Here is a 14,933-nt window from a genome sequence, read left to right as displayed (position 1 = left end):
AGAGGTACTAAGCTTGTGAAATTAACTCCTCCTACAGTTTCCAGAGAATATCTCTGACACTCTACACACAAGATGTCGACATGTTGATGATACGCATATCGCAGTCCCGTTTCATTTCGACCAATTTTGACAGAGTTACTGCCTCTGTTTTACGGAGCTTCATAAAATCTATTCCTCCTCCAGCTTTCCAGAGAATATCACAATATCTAACTATAACTATAACTATAGTTAGTTTCCTTGTATAAGGCTTTTGTGGGTGAACTACATCCTTATGGCATTAGCATTCGCACTGGATTACTCCCAACAAAATGTTCTGCACAATTTGTTTCAAATGCAGTGCCATCCACTGTTGTTATTTCATAAAATACAAAGAAAATATAAACTCGTTAAAAAAAAATCATGCGGGGGATGCTTTGCTCTCGGAGCACTCTTGTCTAATTATGCAACCTCGAAAACGTTAACATGGGGTATTCAGAACGACAGTTACGGCCCGTACGACAAGGATAAACATGAACGGAGGAGGCGTTGCACAGTACGTGGGAAGCACTGCCATACAATCGCAACCATATATTAGACATTCCGGAATGTTCGTTCGCCCAGTTTTCAAAATTTAAATCTAGAACTGTGTCAACATATTTTTCAAGCATAGTCTGAAATGAAAGTCGCCAAGTTGAAACGAGTGCGGTAAAGCTCGAGAAAGCTGCTTTCTAATTGGCTGATATCGATTTCTTGTTAGTCATTTCAGTGGTCGGTCAAAGTTCGCGAAAGGGCGTTCTGACGTGACCCGTAATGGGATGTCCTCAGATCTTTGTTTAGCGGTAGCGAGAACTTAGATCTAATTTTAATGAGATTGAGTTAATTATTAAGATTACGTTGTTTAAAACTGTCAGAACATTGCAAAGAATAGTTTTTCAGTCATAAAGCGACGTGTCAGCTTCGTTTTGAAAACAAATTGAGCACAAGTCATTTGGTGAATCTTACCAACACAAGTATGCTGAACGAGGATCATAGTTATGTATTCTATAAAAAGGTAAAACAAAAAAATATCAAAGAAGCTCACATTGACGTGCATACAAGGATAAACTGAATTTTGCTTTCATTTTCAGTTGATGGAATGTTTGCATGTTTCAGACCTCTTCATTAACATGGATCACAGAGTCACAGACAATGACGGGACTGCAGCAGTTGCTGATGATGGTAGTGTGGGTGACAGCACTGGGAGAGGTAGAGGTAGAGGAAGGGGGAGAGGGAGACGCGACACAAACGACGAATCTAACAAAGGAAAGAGAGAAGGATGGATACGCTTTGGTAGGGGGCGAGCAAAAGTCAACCCCAGAGTTAGCACTTGGACAAGCGATCAGGAAAACACGCAAGTGGACAGCCCCGGAGTAGGCATGGGGCGAAGCAGACTAGAAAACAAAGATATGAACAGCCCCAGAAATAGACAGCCATATACAACCGTAGACACTCCCTTACGGGCAGCTGGTGCATATGTAGACGCAGACACGCAGTTTCATGCGCGTTTTGTAGATGATGACAGCACCGCCACCAGTTTGGTTCCTCACACTGCTGGCAACATGGCAGACTCTCCACGTGTAAGTACTATAAATACACTGTCTATATTTGAAACCATGATAACTGTTTAAAGTAGTCCAAAAACAGTCTAAAAACATTAAAGATCAAATTGCTGTTTGTGGCATAATAACTTCTTCCCCATTGATAACGCCATACAATTATTATTATATACTTATTATAACTACTTTACATATCACCGCATATTATAACCCACAGAAAATGTCATATCATGCCCATTACAATAACTGCTTCCTCATAGAAAACGTCATATCATGCCCATTACAATAACTGCTTCCTCATAGTAAAAGTCATATCATGTTCATCACAATAACTGCTTTCCCACAGAAACAGTCATATCATGCCCATTACAATAACTGCTTCCTCACAGAAAACGTCATATCATGCCCATTACAATAACTGCTTCCTCACAGAAAACGTCATATCATGTCCATTACAATAACTGCTTCCTCACAGAAAAAGTCATATCATGTTCATTACAATAACTGCTTCCTCACAGAAAACGCGATATCGTGCCATGGCAATAGCGTTTATCATAAGACAACTCCACATTGTATCATTACAACCCCGCTTGCTTTTTTTCAAATGTCGGGGCTTTAATTTAATACATCGATGTACTGCCTTTTTGTCAGCTGTTTAAAATAACTAAAATATTGAGTACATCATTAATATATCTGCACTGAGACTAAATAACGACACCATGGTTTATGCAGACAAACCTTATTGCGAAATTGTGTGTGTCAAAAAGTAAGCATACTAAGAAAAGTTGTCTTAAGGATATTATAATGTTTTTTGTCAGTGTGTGTTTTTATTTTCACAGCCGAGGGCATAGACAAATGCATATCAGTTTGTCTATATTTGTTGTTACAGGAAGACGTTTTGCATACTGGCGCAGATATGGATAACTTTCGGAGGCGTAAGTCTGCTACTTAGATGCTGTTATGAATCAGTAGATGGTAACTATAACACCCTGGCATGCTTAGTATTATATAGAGTCACTCCTCACATATTTAGATGTGCTAACAGTAAGGCTTTATTACTAGTTAGCAGTGTTTGTTTTCTTCCAGTTGATACAAACCATTTACAACATTGCATATGAGTACCTGATGTCTAAGGAAACGAATTTGTATTCCAAAAATGACACGCGTTTACCTGATACACAACATCACTGCAATTCTAAGACGTTCCAAGATATTAGCTTTCTCTTATACCGTAGTAGACGATGCATACACTCAAAACAGTCTTCACTAAAGCATTGATAAATTAATTAATATGACGATCGTTATCAAATAGCAGTATCACAGATAATTATCAAACGATTGTGGTTGTTACCGAAATATGATATTGCATGGAAGATACATGTCAGCCGCGAAAAGACATCAATATACATTTAAACAAAGTGCCATATATCAGAAACTAGCAAACTAACACAAACTGTATGGGTATATTAAGTAAATTGATATGTTTTGTTGTACAAACAGATGTTCCTTCACCCTCTGTTAGATTCTATATCCACCTCACCGCCAACTGTGGAAACTATTAACATATTTGTTAGATTTATGTTGCCATCCCAACAATATAATATCAGTCTTGAAGCATCAATCTTTCCACCAAATTATAGATACACTGATGGTCCATGAATTTTCTGTTTACTGCAATTCATTAAATTCTTCGTGACCACAACAAATGATTTCTCGACTCTATTTGGTCAAGGTAACCTATTGAACTATTTGTCTCAGAATACATTCAGTAATACATTGGCAATGAACATATGTTAAGGATTTGATGAGATAAGTTATGCTTGTTTTGAAACCTTTACGGATTTATTGTTTTCCAAATGAAAGTTATTTTGCAGCTGGAAATGATTATTTGTGCCATCTCAAATTGTTAAATAATCTCAGAAAAAATGGCAGCGTTTGTGATTGTGAGTCCTTTTGATCCCACTTCGATCTGATATAATAGCTATTATACTAATTTACAAGCAAACATTCATAATGTTTTCACTTTATACATTTTTGCAGCCCCGATTACTTATGTCAAGGAAATGCAGGTATCTAATGTTCTCCAAATGCCAGCTGCCAAAAGAAAATTCGTGATTCCAGGTATTTACAACTATTGATTCTGATATGTATGTGATTTAGAAATATAATTGAGGAATCCTATTGTCCAGTCTTTAAACAATTTTGTATTTAAGTAATTCTTGACAACTAAACAATTACTAGTTACCGGACTGTAACATTGAAAGTTGGAAGAATGCTCTCAATAAATCATATATTGTTGCATATTAGTTCAGCAAGTGAGGTTACACTTGTCACATGCAGAGACATTGATTAAATTACACTTACTAAACTAAGCGGCAAAAGAAAGTATAGGTTGACAATTTGTAATTTCCCTAAAAACAGCGATAACCAGTGGAAAGTGGGTATTGGGAATATGACTGCCCGGGAACAGGTACCCAAAAACACCTCACCCCCCGAACGCGCCACCTTTGACGGCGCTCGTGCGGTGACAAAAAAATGATGAAACAGGTTTCGTCTGCTGGGTATAACCACACGTGATGAAAGCACACAAAAGAAATGCCACGACTGTCACAGGAGCAGAGAGAGAGAGAGCCATCGGTATGGCCGAAATGGGGGTAACACTGGTCCAAATTGCCAGAAGGTTTGGTTGTACACCATTGACAGTAGCTGATTCAACGGAACAGGCAGGCAGGTTGGACACAGGACAGGCAGTTTGGACACAGGACAGGCCTAGAACCGGACGACCCCGAGTGACAACACCACTGGAAGAGGGTCAGATACGGCTCATTCACATGCGAAACAGATTCGTGACGGCGACGGCGACGGCGACGGCGACGGCAGCAACAGCGTTGGGACATCCCATTAGCCAACGTACAGTACTACGATGACTTCGTGCTGCTGGAATCCGAGCGTATCGTCCTTTCCGAGGAACGGTATTGACTGCTCAACATCGACGCCTGAGACTGCGATGGGCGAGGCAGGTTTGACGCTGGCAAGTGAGAAATTAGCGTCGAGTGCTGTTTACTGATGAAAGTCGGTTTAACTTGTTTCGAAATGACGGCAGACAACGAGTTTATCGACGCAGAGGGGGACGTTTGGCTCCGGCGTGTATTCGAGAGGTCCATCCATTCGGCGGGGATGTGTCATGGTGTGGGGCGGTATTTGTGGAGATCAGAAGACTGATTTGGTGAATATACAGGGAAACCTGAACGCTGTGTAGAACAGAGACCAATTGTTGCAGCCAGTTGTGCTTCCGTTCTTACAAAACCAACAGCAGGGAACATTGTTTCAACACGACAATGCTAGGCCCAATACTGCAAGATTCAGAACTTTCTAAACCAGCAGAACGTTGACGTTTTGCCCTGGCCTGCCCACTCACCCGATATGAATCCTATTGAACATCTGTGGGACCATCTTGACAGACAGATTAGAGCACGCCATCAGCCTTCCGGCAACAGACAAGAATTGCAGCAGGCCCTGAGAGACGAGTGGCAACGGATTCCAGTCCACGTCATCAAAAGACTGACGTCATCGATGAGGCGGCGTATCACAGCAGGCATTGAGGCAGCTGGAGGTCATACACGCTATTGAAGACAACTTTTGAAAATGAAATTTCTTACCCCACCATTGTTTACCATGAGCTTACATTTCCTGTGATAGTACAATTTCATTCAAACTGTGGTTGATCAATCATTTGTTACCCCTGCCTAGATTATATTATAATTCACAACAAAACCTCTTCTTGTTATTTTCTATCTATCATGGAACTCGACCTATACTTTCTTTTGCCGCCCACTTTATATTACAATTACAAACAATATATGGCTAGACTGTATCTGTGTTTTTTGTATTACAGAAATTGTCAGAGAGAAAATGGCAAATGCCAAGCAGACTTTTGTGCAGACGAAGGGTTACAACTATGTTTCTTCGACATTGTCTTCTGAGGGTGTTGTGACCATCCTTGGGTCTCCGGGATCAGGAAAGACAGTGATGTCACTCATGTTGATGGAGAAGTACAGATTGAAAGACTATGATATCAGCTTTATTGAAAGTCTTTCAGATTTTGATTTTAAAGACATAAGTCTGAAAAGGCATACCTTGCTGATATTTGATGATCTTTTTGGCCAATTCTCCCCAACAACAACTGAGTTTGTTCTTTGTGGAAAGCTCTTTCATGATCTTGAATCTCATTTTAAATATCTGAGAAATAGAAAAAACCCTCCAAAAAGGGTGGGAAAAGACGAACATTTAGAGAACAAACAGCACGAGAGGCTTTTGAAAATTGTTTTCAATAGTAGAACTAACATATTTAATGAGGTTGAACCAAAAATCAAGAAATATCAAAGCTCATTGTTCAGGCCAAGTACAGTAGCTAGGTTAATGTCTCTTACCAAACTTGACGCAGAAGAGAAAGAAAGGATACTGAGAAAACATTTAGAACTGAACAGTCTATTTCTTAAAGATGAAGACATTAGAGCAATCTCAATGTTAGAATACAACCTCTTAGGTTTTCCACATATTTGTGAGCTCTACGTGAAAAACCGTCCGACCAAAATATCGGCAATACGTTTTTTTCAGCAACCATTGGCATATCTTGTTCAGGTGCTTACAGAGATATTTATTTCTGAAGAAACTAGCACAACAGCTGCAGTGTTCCTTCTCATGATGCTGAATGATGGAAGCCTGAACCTTATTGATCTTGTGGACAGCCAAGCAAGTGGACATGCCGTACTTCAGGAAATTCTGAAAAAGGTTTGCACAACTCTTCCTCATCTGACCTATTCAGATTCTCTGCCGGTGAAAGTGAACATTGCTGCTCGAAGTCAAATTGGAATGCTTCTTTCTGGTGGGGACATCACCAAGTTCGATCATCCGACTATTAGCGATGCAGTTGCCTATGTGATGGGATATCACAACCCCGTGTTTGTGGTGAGACATTGTAGCATTCAGTTCATATTGGAAAGGGTGAAAGTTGACATGCATGGATCCAGTTCTAAGCCTAGTGGTGGCACCAACTATGACTTCAATATTTACCTTGACGTGTATGGCATGCATGTACTTATTGAGCGCCTTGTACATGAAATGGTTTCTGTTAACCTTGCACCGCCACTCTCACACCCATCACTCCTCTTGGACAACATTGCTAATCAACTGTTTCAAAAACTTGAGAAAGATCTAGAAGCTGTCCTACATGGCAAAGATACTGATCATGGTTTAGGATTTCTTTTTTGGACAACATTCTCAGGTGTTAACTCTGTTTGTAAACGAGCCCTCAAATCTACCAAATTTAGCACTCAAGAACTACTGGAGGGATATGTTGGATGTTGCATGAGTGGAACAATAGATTCATTCAAATTTTTGATGCAGTATCCTGACCCATGTCTTGACGAAATAAAAGGAATTTGTGTTGGAGATATGTTGGACTATCAGGCAGAAACAAGGCAATATGACCGGAGTCTCTCAAATACGTTTAGTCAATTAGAACTTGAAAAAACTCATGAGAAAGAAACACCCCGCATGCATGGCAATAGGAGAGATAAATGTATCCATATTGCTGCAGCAAATGGTCATACTGAGATCGTGATGGAACTGATAAAGCTTGGAACAGGGGTTGACATACGTGGGGGAAACTCTATGACTGCACTTATGTATGCAACTTACAGGGGTCATATAAAGCTGGTTCAAGTGCTGCTTGAAAAGGGAGCTGATCCATCATTGCAAGACCAAGAAGGGGACAATTGCCTTCATCTAGCAGCAAGAGGAGGGTTCAAGGATATCATTGAAATATTCTGTTCACTAAAGATGGACTTGAACAGTCATGGTGAACATGAAAGAACACCTTTAATGTATGCATCCTACTATGGACAAGCCGATGCTGTTACTTTCCTGCTAGAGAGAGGAGCTACACCAGAACCAGATCTGTCAACATTTGCAAACAAGGACAACAGTTTACATTTGGCATGTGTTAAGAACGAGATAGATATTGTAAAGATTTTGTTGAAAAACGGGAGAATTAACATTGAGGCAGGAGGTGAACGAGGAAGAACTGCAATCATCTATGCCTGTAGAAATGGAAGTCTTGAATCTGCAATGGAGCTTGTCAGTCAAGGAGCTAAACGAGACGTTGCAGATGATAATAAGCTAACTTGTCTCCATGTAGCAGCTCTGAAAGGACACACTCGTGTTGTCGAATGGTTGTTAAGTATGGGGTTGGAGGTTGACCCATTGTCTGATTATAATAGAACACCCCTAATGTTAGCTTTGATCAATGGCTTTAGAGACACAGCAGATGTCTTACTAAATCATGGAGCAAAGATATCACTGAAGGACAAAGGTGATTCTACGTGCATTTATTTTGCTGCGAGTGCAGGCAACATTCCCCTGATTGAGAAATGCTTGGCGACTGGACAGGATATAAACTGTTTGACCAGAAATAAGTGGACTCCTTTGATTGCAGCATGTAAACGAAACGTGGAAACTGTCAAGTTTCTTTTTGAGAAGGGGGCAAACATAAATTGCAGTGACAATATGGGCCGCACGTGTATCCATGCGTCTTGCCTATCTGGACATCTGGACATATTGGAATACTTACTCCAACACAGCACAGATCTGGATATTAATAGAAAAGCAACAAATGGCGCAACACCTCTAAGAAATGCATGTCTCAAAGGACACCTCCACATTGTTGAGTATCTTTTAAAACTGGATGTTGATACTAATGATAGAAATGACTTGAATCAAACATACCTGCATATTGCCTGTCAAGGCGGCAACGAGAATGTTGTCGAAAGACTTCTGGCCCTGGCGTGCTTTGGAGTAAATGATGAAGATAATAGTGGAAGAACACCTCTCTTTTATGCTACTCAAGCTGATTCTCCTAAAGTGATTTATCTTCTTGTTTCATATGGGGCTGATATCAACGCTCTAAATAATACAGGCTCGTCGTGTCTTCACGATGCTGCATTGAGCGGCAACATAAATGCTGCATCAATGCTACTGGACCTTGGTCTATCCCCAGACAGTAAGGACAAACTAGGAAAAACACCCCTTATGGTAGCTGCCAGCAATTACAAATATCTAACGCACATTGTCAATCTCTTGACGGAGAGAGGTGCTGATGTGAATGAGAAAACAGCAGATGGAAGTTCTTGTTTACATGTTGTTGCACAATTTGGAGGACATTGTTCCATGGCTGGATTTCTACTCCAGTCAGGAGTGGACGTCAATCTGAGAGATGATCTTGGCCAAACTCCAGTCATGTTAGCTTGCAAGAATGGTCATAACGCATTGTTTGATTGGCTGTTGATCAAAGGATCAGATCTAAATTTGAGAAGTGGGGACATGTCAACATGTCTCCACTTTGCATGTATGTCAAAAGATGACAATCTCCACATTGTAGGTGAACTCCTTAGTCGTGGATTTGATGCTCACGCTCAGAATAGCCACGGACAATCACCTATTGCGTATGCGCAAAGTAATGGCAATCAAAGCATACTGGAAATGTTACAACCCACATGCTGAGCAACCAACTTTAGCAAACTGTTCGTCTTCAGGCAATAGTACGATGTCAACAAGTTTCCTTTTTCATAGTGTCTATGGATTTATATTTGGTTGGCTTTAGTTGCCAGACATAAACAGACCATGTCACTGAAAGGACCAATAGAGAAACAGCTGACATCGTCAGATACGGGCTGTAAGTTTTAGATGAAACCATGTTTGGGTCACCAAATGAATTAAGAGCCCGAAAGGATCAGTTAAAAAAGTATTGACCCTTGAAGACATTGAAGTTCATAGCAGCCCTATCCATTAATTGTAGTGTTGTCATTATGTCCCAGTTTTTCATTTCCGTTCTGAGTAGGCCACAGGCCCTATAGTACACTTATAATCAGTACATTCAGAGTAGGTAGGTCCATAACTAACTTACTTTTCTTGTATTTCATTGCGTGATAAATATACATATACAAATTTTGTAAAAGTAAGCAATTCGAAATTGACCCGATTGACGTAATATTCAGGGATATATTTAATCCTCAAATATCGAATAAAATGGACACATTAAAGGAACGTGATATTTATTGCACAATTGACAATGAGTTCTTCTCATATATATCTATGTTGTGGTCCAGTTTCAATAACGGGATCATGTGAACAATATCGAAATTTGCTGAGGAAACAAAGAAATTTCTCAACATTTCAGCAAGAGAACTAATGTTTTTGGATATATATTATGTTTTACCATTTTTTAATAAATGCATTTGCAGACTCAGATAGCGATTGAGACATACATAGAGACATACATACATGCAGGCTACATACATACATACATACATACATACATACATACATACATACATACATAGGCACTAATTGTGATACCCTTCTTGGTGATCTGTTTCTTTATGCAAATGCATAGGAATTTCAGCTCAAATTGGCAAGTTTTACTTAAGCTTCAGGTACATCGATGATCTGATATCATTCAATAACCATAGGATAGCCAATTCCCTTCCTCTGATTTACCCAACTAAACTAGAAATAAAGGAGACCAGCGAGGCCGTTTCATCTGTTTCATATTTAGATCTATGCATAAAGATTCAGAGTGACAAAACACTCGCCACAAGACTTTATGACAAGAGGGATGACTTCAAATTTCCAATAGTCAACTTTCACTTTTTGCAATATTCCTGCAGCTCCAGCCTTTGGTGTTTACGTTTCATAACTTTCGAGATACAATCGAGCATGCTCTTTCAACCAAGATTTCAATGAACGTCATACGACTTTTGCTCAGAAGTTAATGGGTCACGCTTACAACATTCAAGGCCTCAGTGAAGCTTCCAAATTTGACGCACCAGTGACAAAAATTATGTCCGATGCAATTCTTGAGTTGTACCATATGTTTCCGTGTTTTACTTTTCAGTAATCACATGACATGATATCGATTCTGCTTTTGGTGGAGATTTCTGTCATTCATTTTTCCAGTTGTAGCAAAGAGTACCATCATATACTAACATTGTTTCAGGAATCTATAAGAGAGCATATTCAAACTTCTGAACCAATTTTTAGTAAGTTTGGTTGAAATACATCTTAAGACTTTTGCTTAACGGGCCAGGGCCTGCTTTAAGGTTACTGTTTGTGATAATGATATCATACTCTGCCAATTTTATTGCACTCGAATGTCGGTGCGCAAACTATAACGTATGCTGTTAGTTTATCACTTTCATGTACATGTCAATTGTCACAAAACTGTATGCAGTAGTGAATGCACGAGTGAGGATGTAGTTGTTTGCACCGCAGATAATACTATACTAACTATGTGATAGTTGCCTGTGAACATATTCGAGTTTGGGCCACAAAAACATATTGGTAATTGTAAAACCAACGACTTTCGGGGTACGATGACACACACTTGACATGTTAAACAGTGTAACCACCCAATCCTCATTAGTCGGAAGGAAGACAAGCTTTGGTTGCGGGACAACTATTCTGCCCTGAAGTCAATAGTAATGGAACTTAAACAAGACAACATTAAAATTTGCAATTTATTACTTACTGGTGGTTTCTTGTTAACAGATTCAACCAATAAGCTATAAATGATTTACCGGTAAACGATATTACGCTATTAACAATATTGCGCTATTAATAATCTACATATTAACCATAATAAATTCAATGAAGTTATCCTTGGTAAGCGCAGTAAAAGCAACGAGGTCTTTGATTTATCAGTTATCTAGAATCAATTTCCAAAAGCTTTTATCATATACAATTTTAAATAAAGTTCCCGTATGTACAACGTTACCACATTTTGCTCAATTGTTTCGATATCATTATATTACATTTGTTCTAAAATGACACTGTTAGAATTTACCACCTTTGTATCTGGAATATATGTGTATTTTGTATTAACTATGCATATATTTTGTGATTTGAAGAATATTGCCTCTGTTTATTCATGGAACGGCCATGATATTGCTGAACAATTGCTAAAAGCGGCGTAAAACTATACTTTCTCTCTCACTTACTGTTCTTCATAGAACGTTACGAAATAAATATCTTATCTTTTCTTATCAAGTTATGCAATGGTGTGTTTCTTGTCTACCTGTTCAGAGTTCATAATTTACGTGCATTATGTCACAGATTGTGAAAGTAATTTATATTTTGTAAATATATTAATTTCCTAAATCTCACAATCTGATTTCAACTGTCCATTTTGATAGAATTGTAGTTATGAGTGTGATGTAGATAGGTGCAACCCGTGAAGATCCATGGTAGAATAGGTCTTCATCAACCCATGCTTGCCGTAACAGGCGACCGTGCTTGTCGTAAGAGGCGAGTAACGGGATCGGGTGGTCAGGGTCGCTGTCTTGGTTAATGCATGTCATCGTATCTCAAGTGCTTGGATCGACGTTCATGATGTCAGTCACTGGATAATGGCAATGTACAGACCGCCGTCATATAGCTGAAATTGTGCTGAGTGCGGCGTTAAACAACAAACAAACAAACAAATATTATTGAATGGAGGCTGTTTTTAACCCCTAGAGGTATCTATTAAGTGAAAATCTGTTCAGTTAATGACAATACACTGTATGTTTATTAATATTATTTACATTCATTTTACGTGTGTAAACATTCTGCCTTGCTTATTATAACGAGTGATTATACCAATAAAATGTGCACTTTCAAGTGTCGGTTGATGAACAGTAACCATATACATGCATATGGTCTCTGCCATGAGAACTGTTCATAGACGTGGAAACAAAAGCGAATAAATAGATTTTTACATAATACTGACTTCAAACAATATATTTGAAAAAAATACCTATTCACTGAAATCCATTTCTTCAATAATTTTTTTCTAATTTTATTCAATATAATGGACCTGGTTGCTGATGGCCTTAAATACAAAAAGACTTGAGAAGTCTTGGAAGCAGTTTATTCACTTCTGTAAAATACAAAGTATGTGAGTGTTTGGGTGTAGTTTTGGCATTTTATCACTTAGTATGAACTGTGTATTGCTCCAATATTATTTTATTATGTCCAGTCGTCTAAGACGCCGTGATTCGCTGTGCAGAGTTGCGTCCCTTGGGCACGCCAGTAACCTATGATTGTTGGTTCGAATCCATATGTTTCTAGGTTTGTCACCGCCATGCCCGTGCTCGTGGGTTTCACCGAAGTGGTAAACGTCTGAGACCTGCATCACTTCGGGCTTTGCTCAAAATTAAGCTGGCACGCCGTGATATAACTGGAATACTGTTATAAGTGGCATTAAACCCAACTCACTCACTATTATATTATGAGGAAAATGTTATTTAGATATTTGTAATTATCCCTATGATAAAGCGTTGAGAACCTGCTGAAGTTATGTTCTGAGTCGCCCCGCCAACCTTACTCAGCTGGAAGACCTGAGACAGTTAGGCGGCTAAAACAGTGGGGGAATCTGAACATTCTTAGATATAATACGAAGGGATCCGAGTCCCTCCTCAGTCACTGATTCTGGGCGAAAACCACGAAGTATTTAAACCCATTATTTCATAACAAGAACAGCACATGAACACACTTTGAAGATGTAAAGTTCAACTTGGGATTATTTGTTTCTGTTACCGGCGTTAAAAGAAGATCACTTTATATCGTCAAGCATCTTGGAATAAGAAAACCGTTGAGATCCATTGATACTTAGACTCTTTGAAGCGGTTTGTTCTCAACATTTATGCAGATCTTGAGAACTGTCTGTGTCTTGTATGACAAGCCACATCTGACCTCACGGGGACATGCTATTGCTTTACAGTGGGACAGTGGGTGAAAATGGAATAGGGGACATGGGTGTTCAATTTTCTTTAAAATATTTTTTTTAAATATGAGTATTTAGGTGAAATATTTGCACTGAAATTGTCATGGATTAAATATTTAGTTGAAACACCTGTTTTGACGAGGGACACACAACTGTTTACATTTGGATCAGTTCAACTAATGAACAAACAGGGTTTTTTACTACTTTATGATGCCATCAGTTGCAAAACTGATAAAATTGGGTCATCTCTAGTTCTTAAGTTTACACATAAAAATCTAATGATTATTCATCCATATGGACTAACATTGTAACTCTCCCAAATAATTATGTATGTTTATTTTGCTTTCCTCCCAGCCGAATCTCCCTGGGCCTGATCCACAGTAATTGTGTTTGACGGAGAAATGTTGTTTTGTTTCAGCGTTGTCAAGTTGCATGGTAGACTTGGGGGTTAAAAGCACCGCCTTTATATGTAGCTGTGCAGAACTGTTCCAGAATTCCATGGTCGTGGTGCGACTGACAGATTCGTCCTGATCATATTATAACCCTTGGTCGGGCCGCAAAAATATCAACGACCCGCGTCTCTTTGAGCTCTCCTCCAACATTTCCTCGCCAGTAGATACCTGAACTACATTTCAAATCGACATAACAAAGCGACAAAACTCTTTCCATAATCTGACGCAATCTCTGCTGTTAGCAGAGACCATTGCATGATTCCGATCATAACATAAGCGTGTGTTTATGAATCACTATCAAAGAGTGATGATGCCAGGAGTTTAAGAAAACAATTGCATTGAGTTCACTTTATTCATTTGTTATTAAGTTATACAAATTCAGACTATTTAAAGGCAAATGTCTACATATGTAACTCTTAACTCTGTTAACATATGTTTACACATATAATTCTTGACAGTGACTTTCTACCTCCGTTCCAGGACGCTTTCTGACGTTATAATTCTGAAGCATCAATTGCAGATCGCGTGCAACAATGCTGAAATATCGATTGCAGATCACGTTCATGACATTGCGGCGGGCATTATTTACACTGTTGCTTGGAAGGATATGACCTTTGTATAGTTGCGGAATAACGGGGAATAACAAGGTGTGTTTACATTGTGCTATACGTAGTAGAGCTGACCTAAATACACAGCGAGTCAGTCACTGACAATTCCAGGAAATCAAGGGCTTTCTTAGAAATAGCAGGTCACATTGACCCAGCAATGTGTAGCCCCAGTACCTGTCGAGGAGATAAGCTTTACATGACTAGATATTAGGGAGCAAACACAAGTGAAAATTTAGTCGGATATGTTCAATGCCTGCACTGCTTATCGTGTATAATTGACAGGAACGGCCACAGTAGGTAATTCCCTGGTCAGCATATATTTGGTATGTAGAATATATGTAGGTAACATAGACATTTTATATGTATGTTGTCATGAATTTATACTGATGTTCGTTACAATCATGAAACGTGTGACAATAACCTCGATTAGTTTTGGACAACGACATGTACCCACATAAAAAATTAACGAGGCATAATC

General features: G+C 39.0%; 1 protein-coding gene across 1 annotated transcript; it reads left to right on the top strand.

Annotated features, from left to right (window-relative positions):
* The first annotated feature begins 1,109 nt into the window (after window positions 1-1,109).
* LOC139473817 (uncharacterized) lies at window positions 1,110-9,888 on the top strand. The gene is made up of 4 exons (XM_071256578.1): window positions 1,110-1,595; window positions 2,464-2,509; window positions 3,615-3,695; window positions 5,470-9,888. The coding sequence occupies exons 1-4, from the start codon at window positions 1,110-1,112 to the stop codon at window positions 9,132-9,134; spliced, it is 4,278 nt and encodes a 1,425-aa protein (XP_071112679.1). The 3' UTR covers window positions 9,135-9,888.
* Window positions 9,889-14,933: the final 5,045 nt, after the last annotated feature.

This window comes from Haliotis cracherodii, unplaced genomic scaffold (genome assembly GCF_022045235.1).
Source record: "Haliotis cracherodii isolate W230 unplaced genomic scaffold, xgHalCrac1.p SCAF_3, whole genome shotgun sequence".
NCBI classification, from domain to species: domain Eukaryota; kingdom Metazoa; phylum Mollusca; class Gastropoda; order Lepetellida; family Haliotidae; genus Haliotis; species Haliotis cracherodii.
This window is presented reverse-complemented; position numbering and strand designations above follow the sequence as displayed.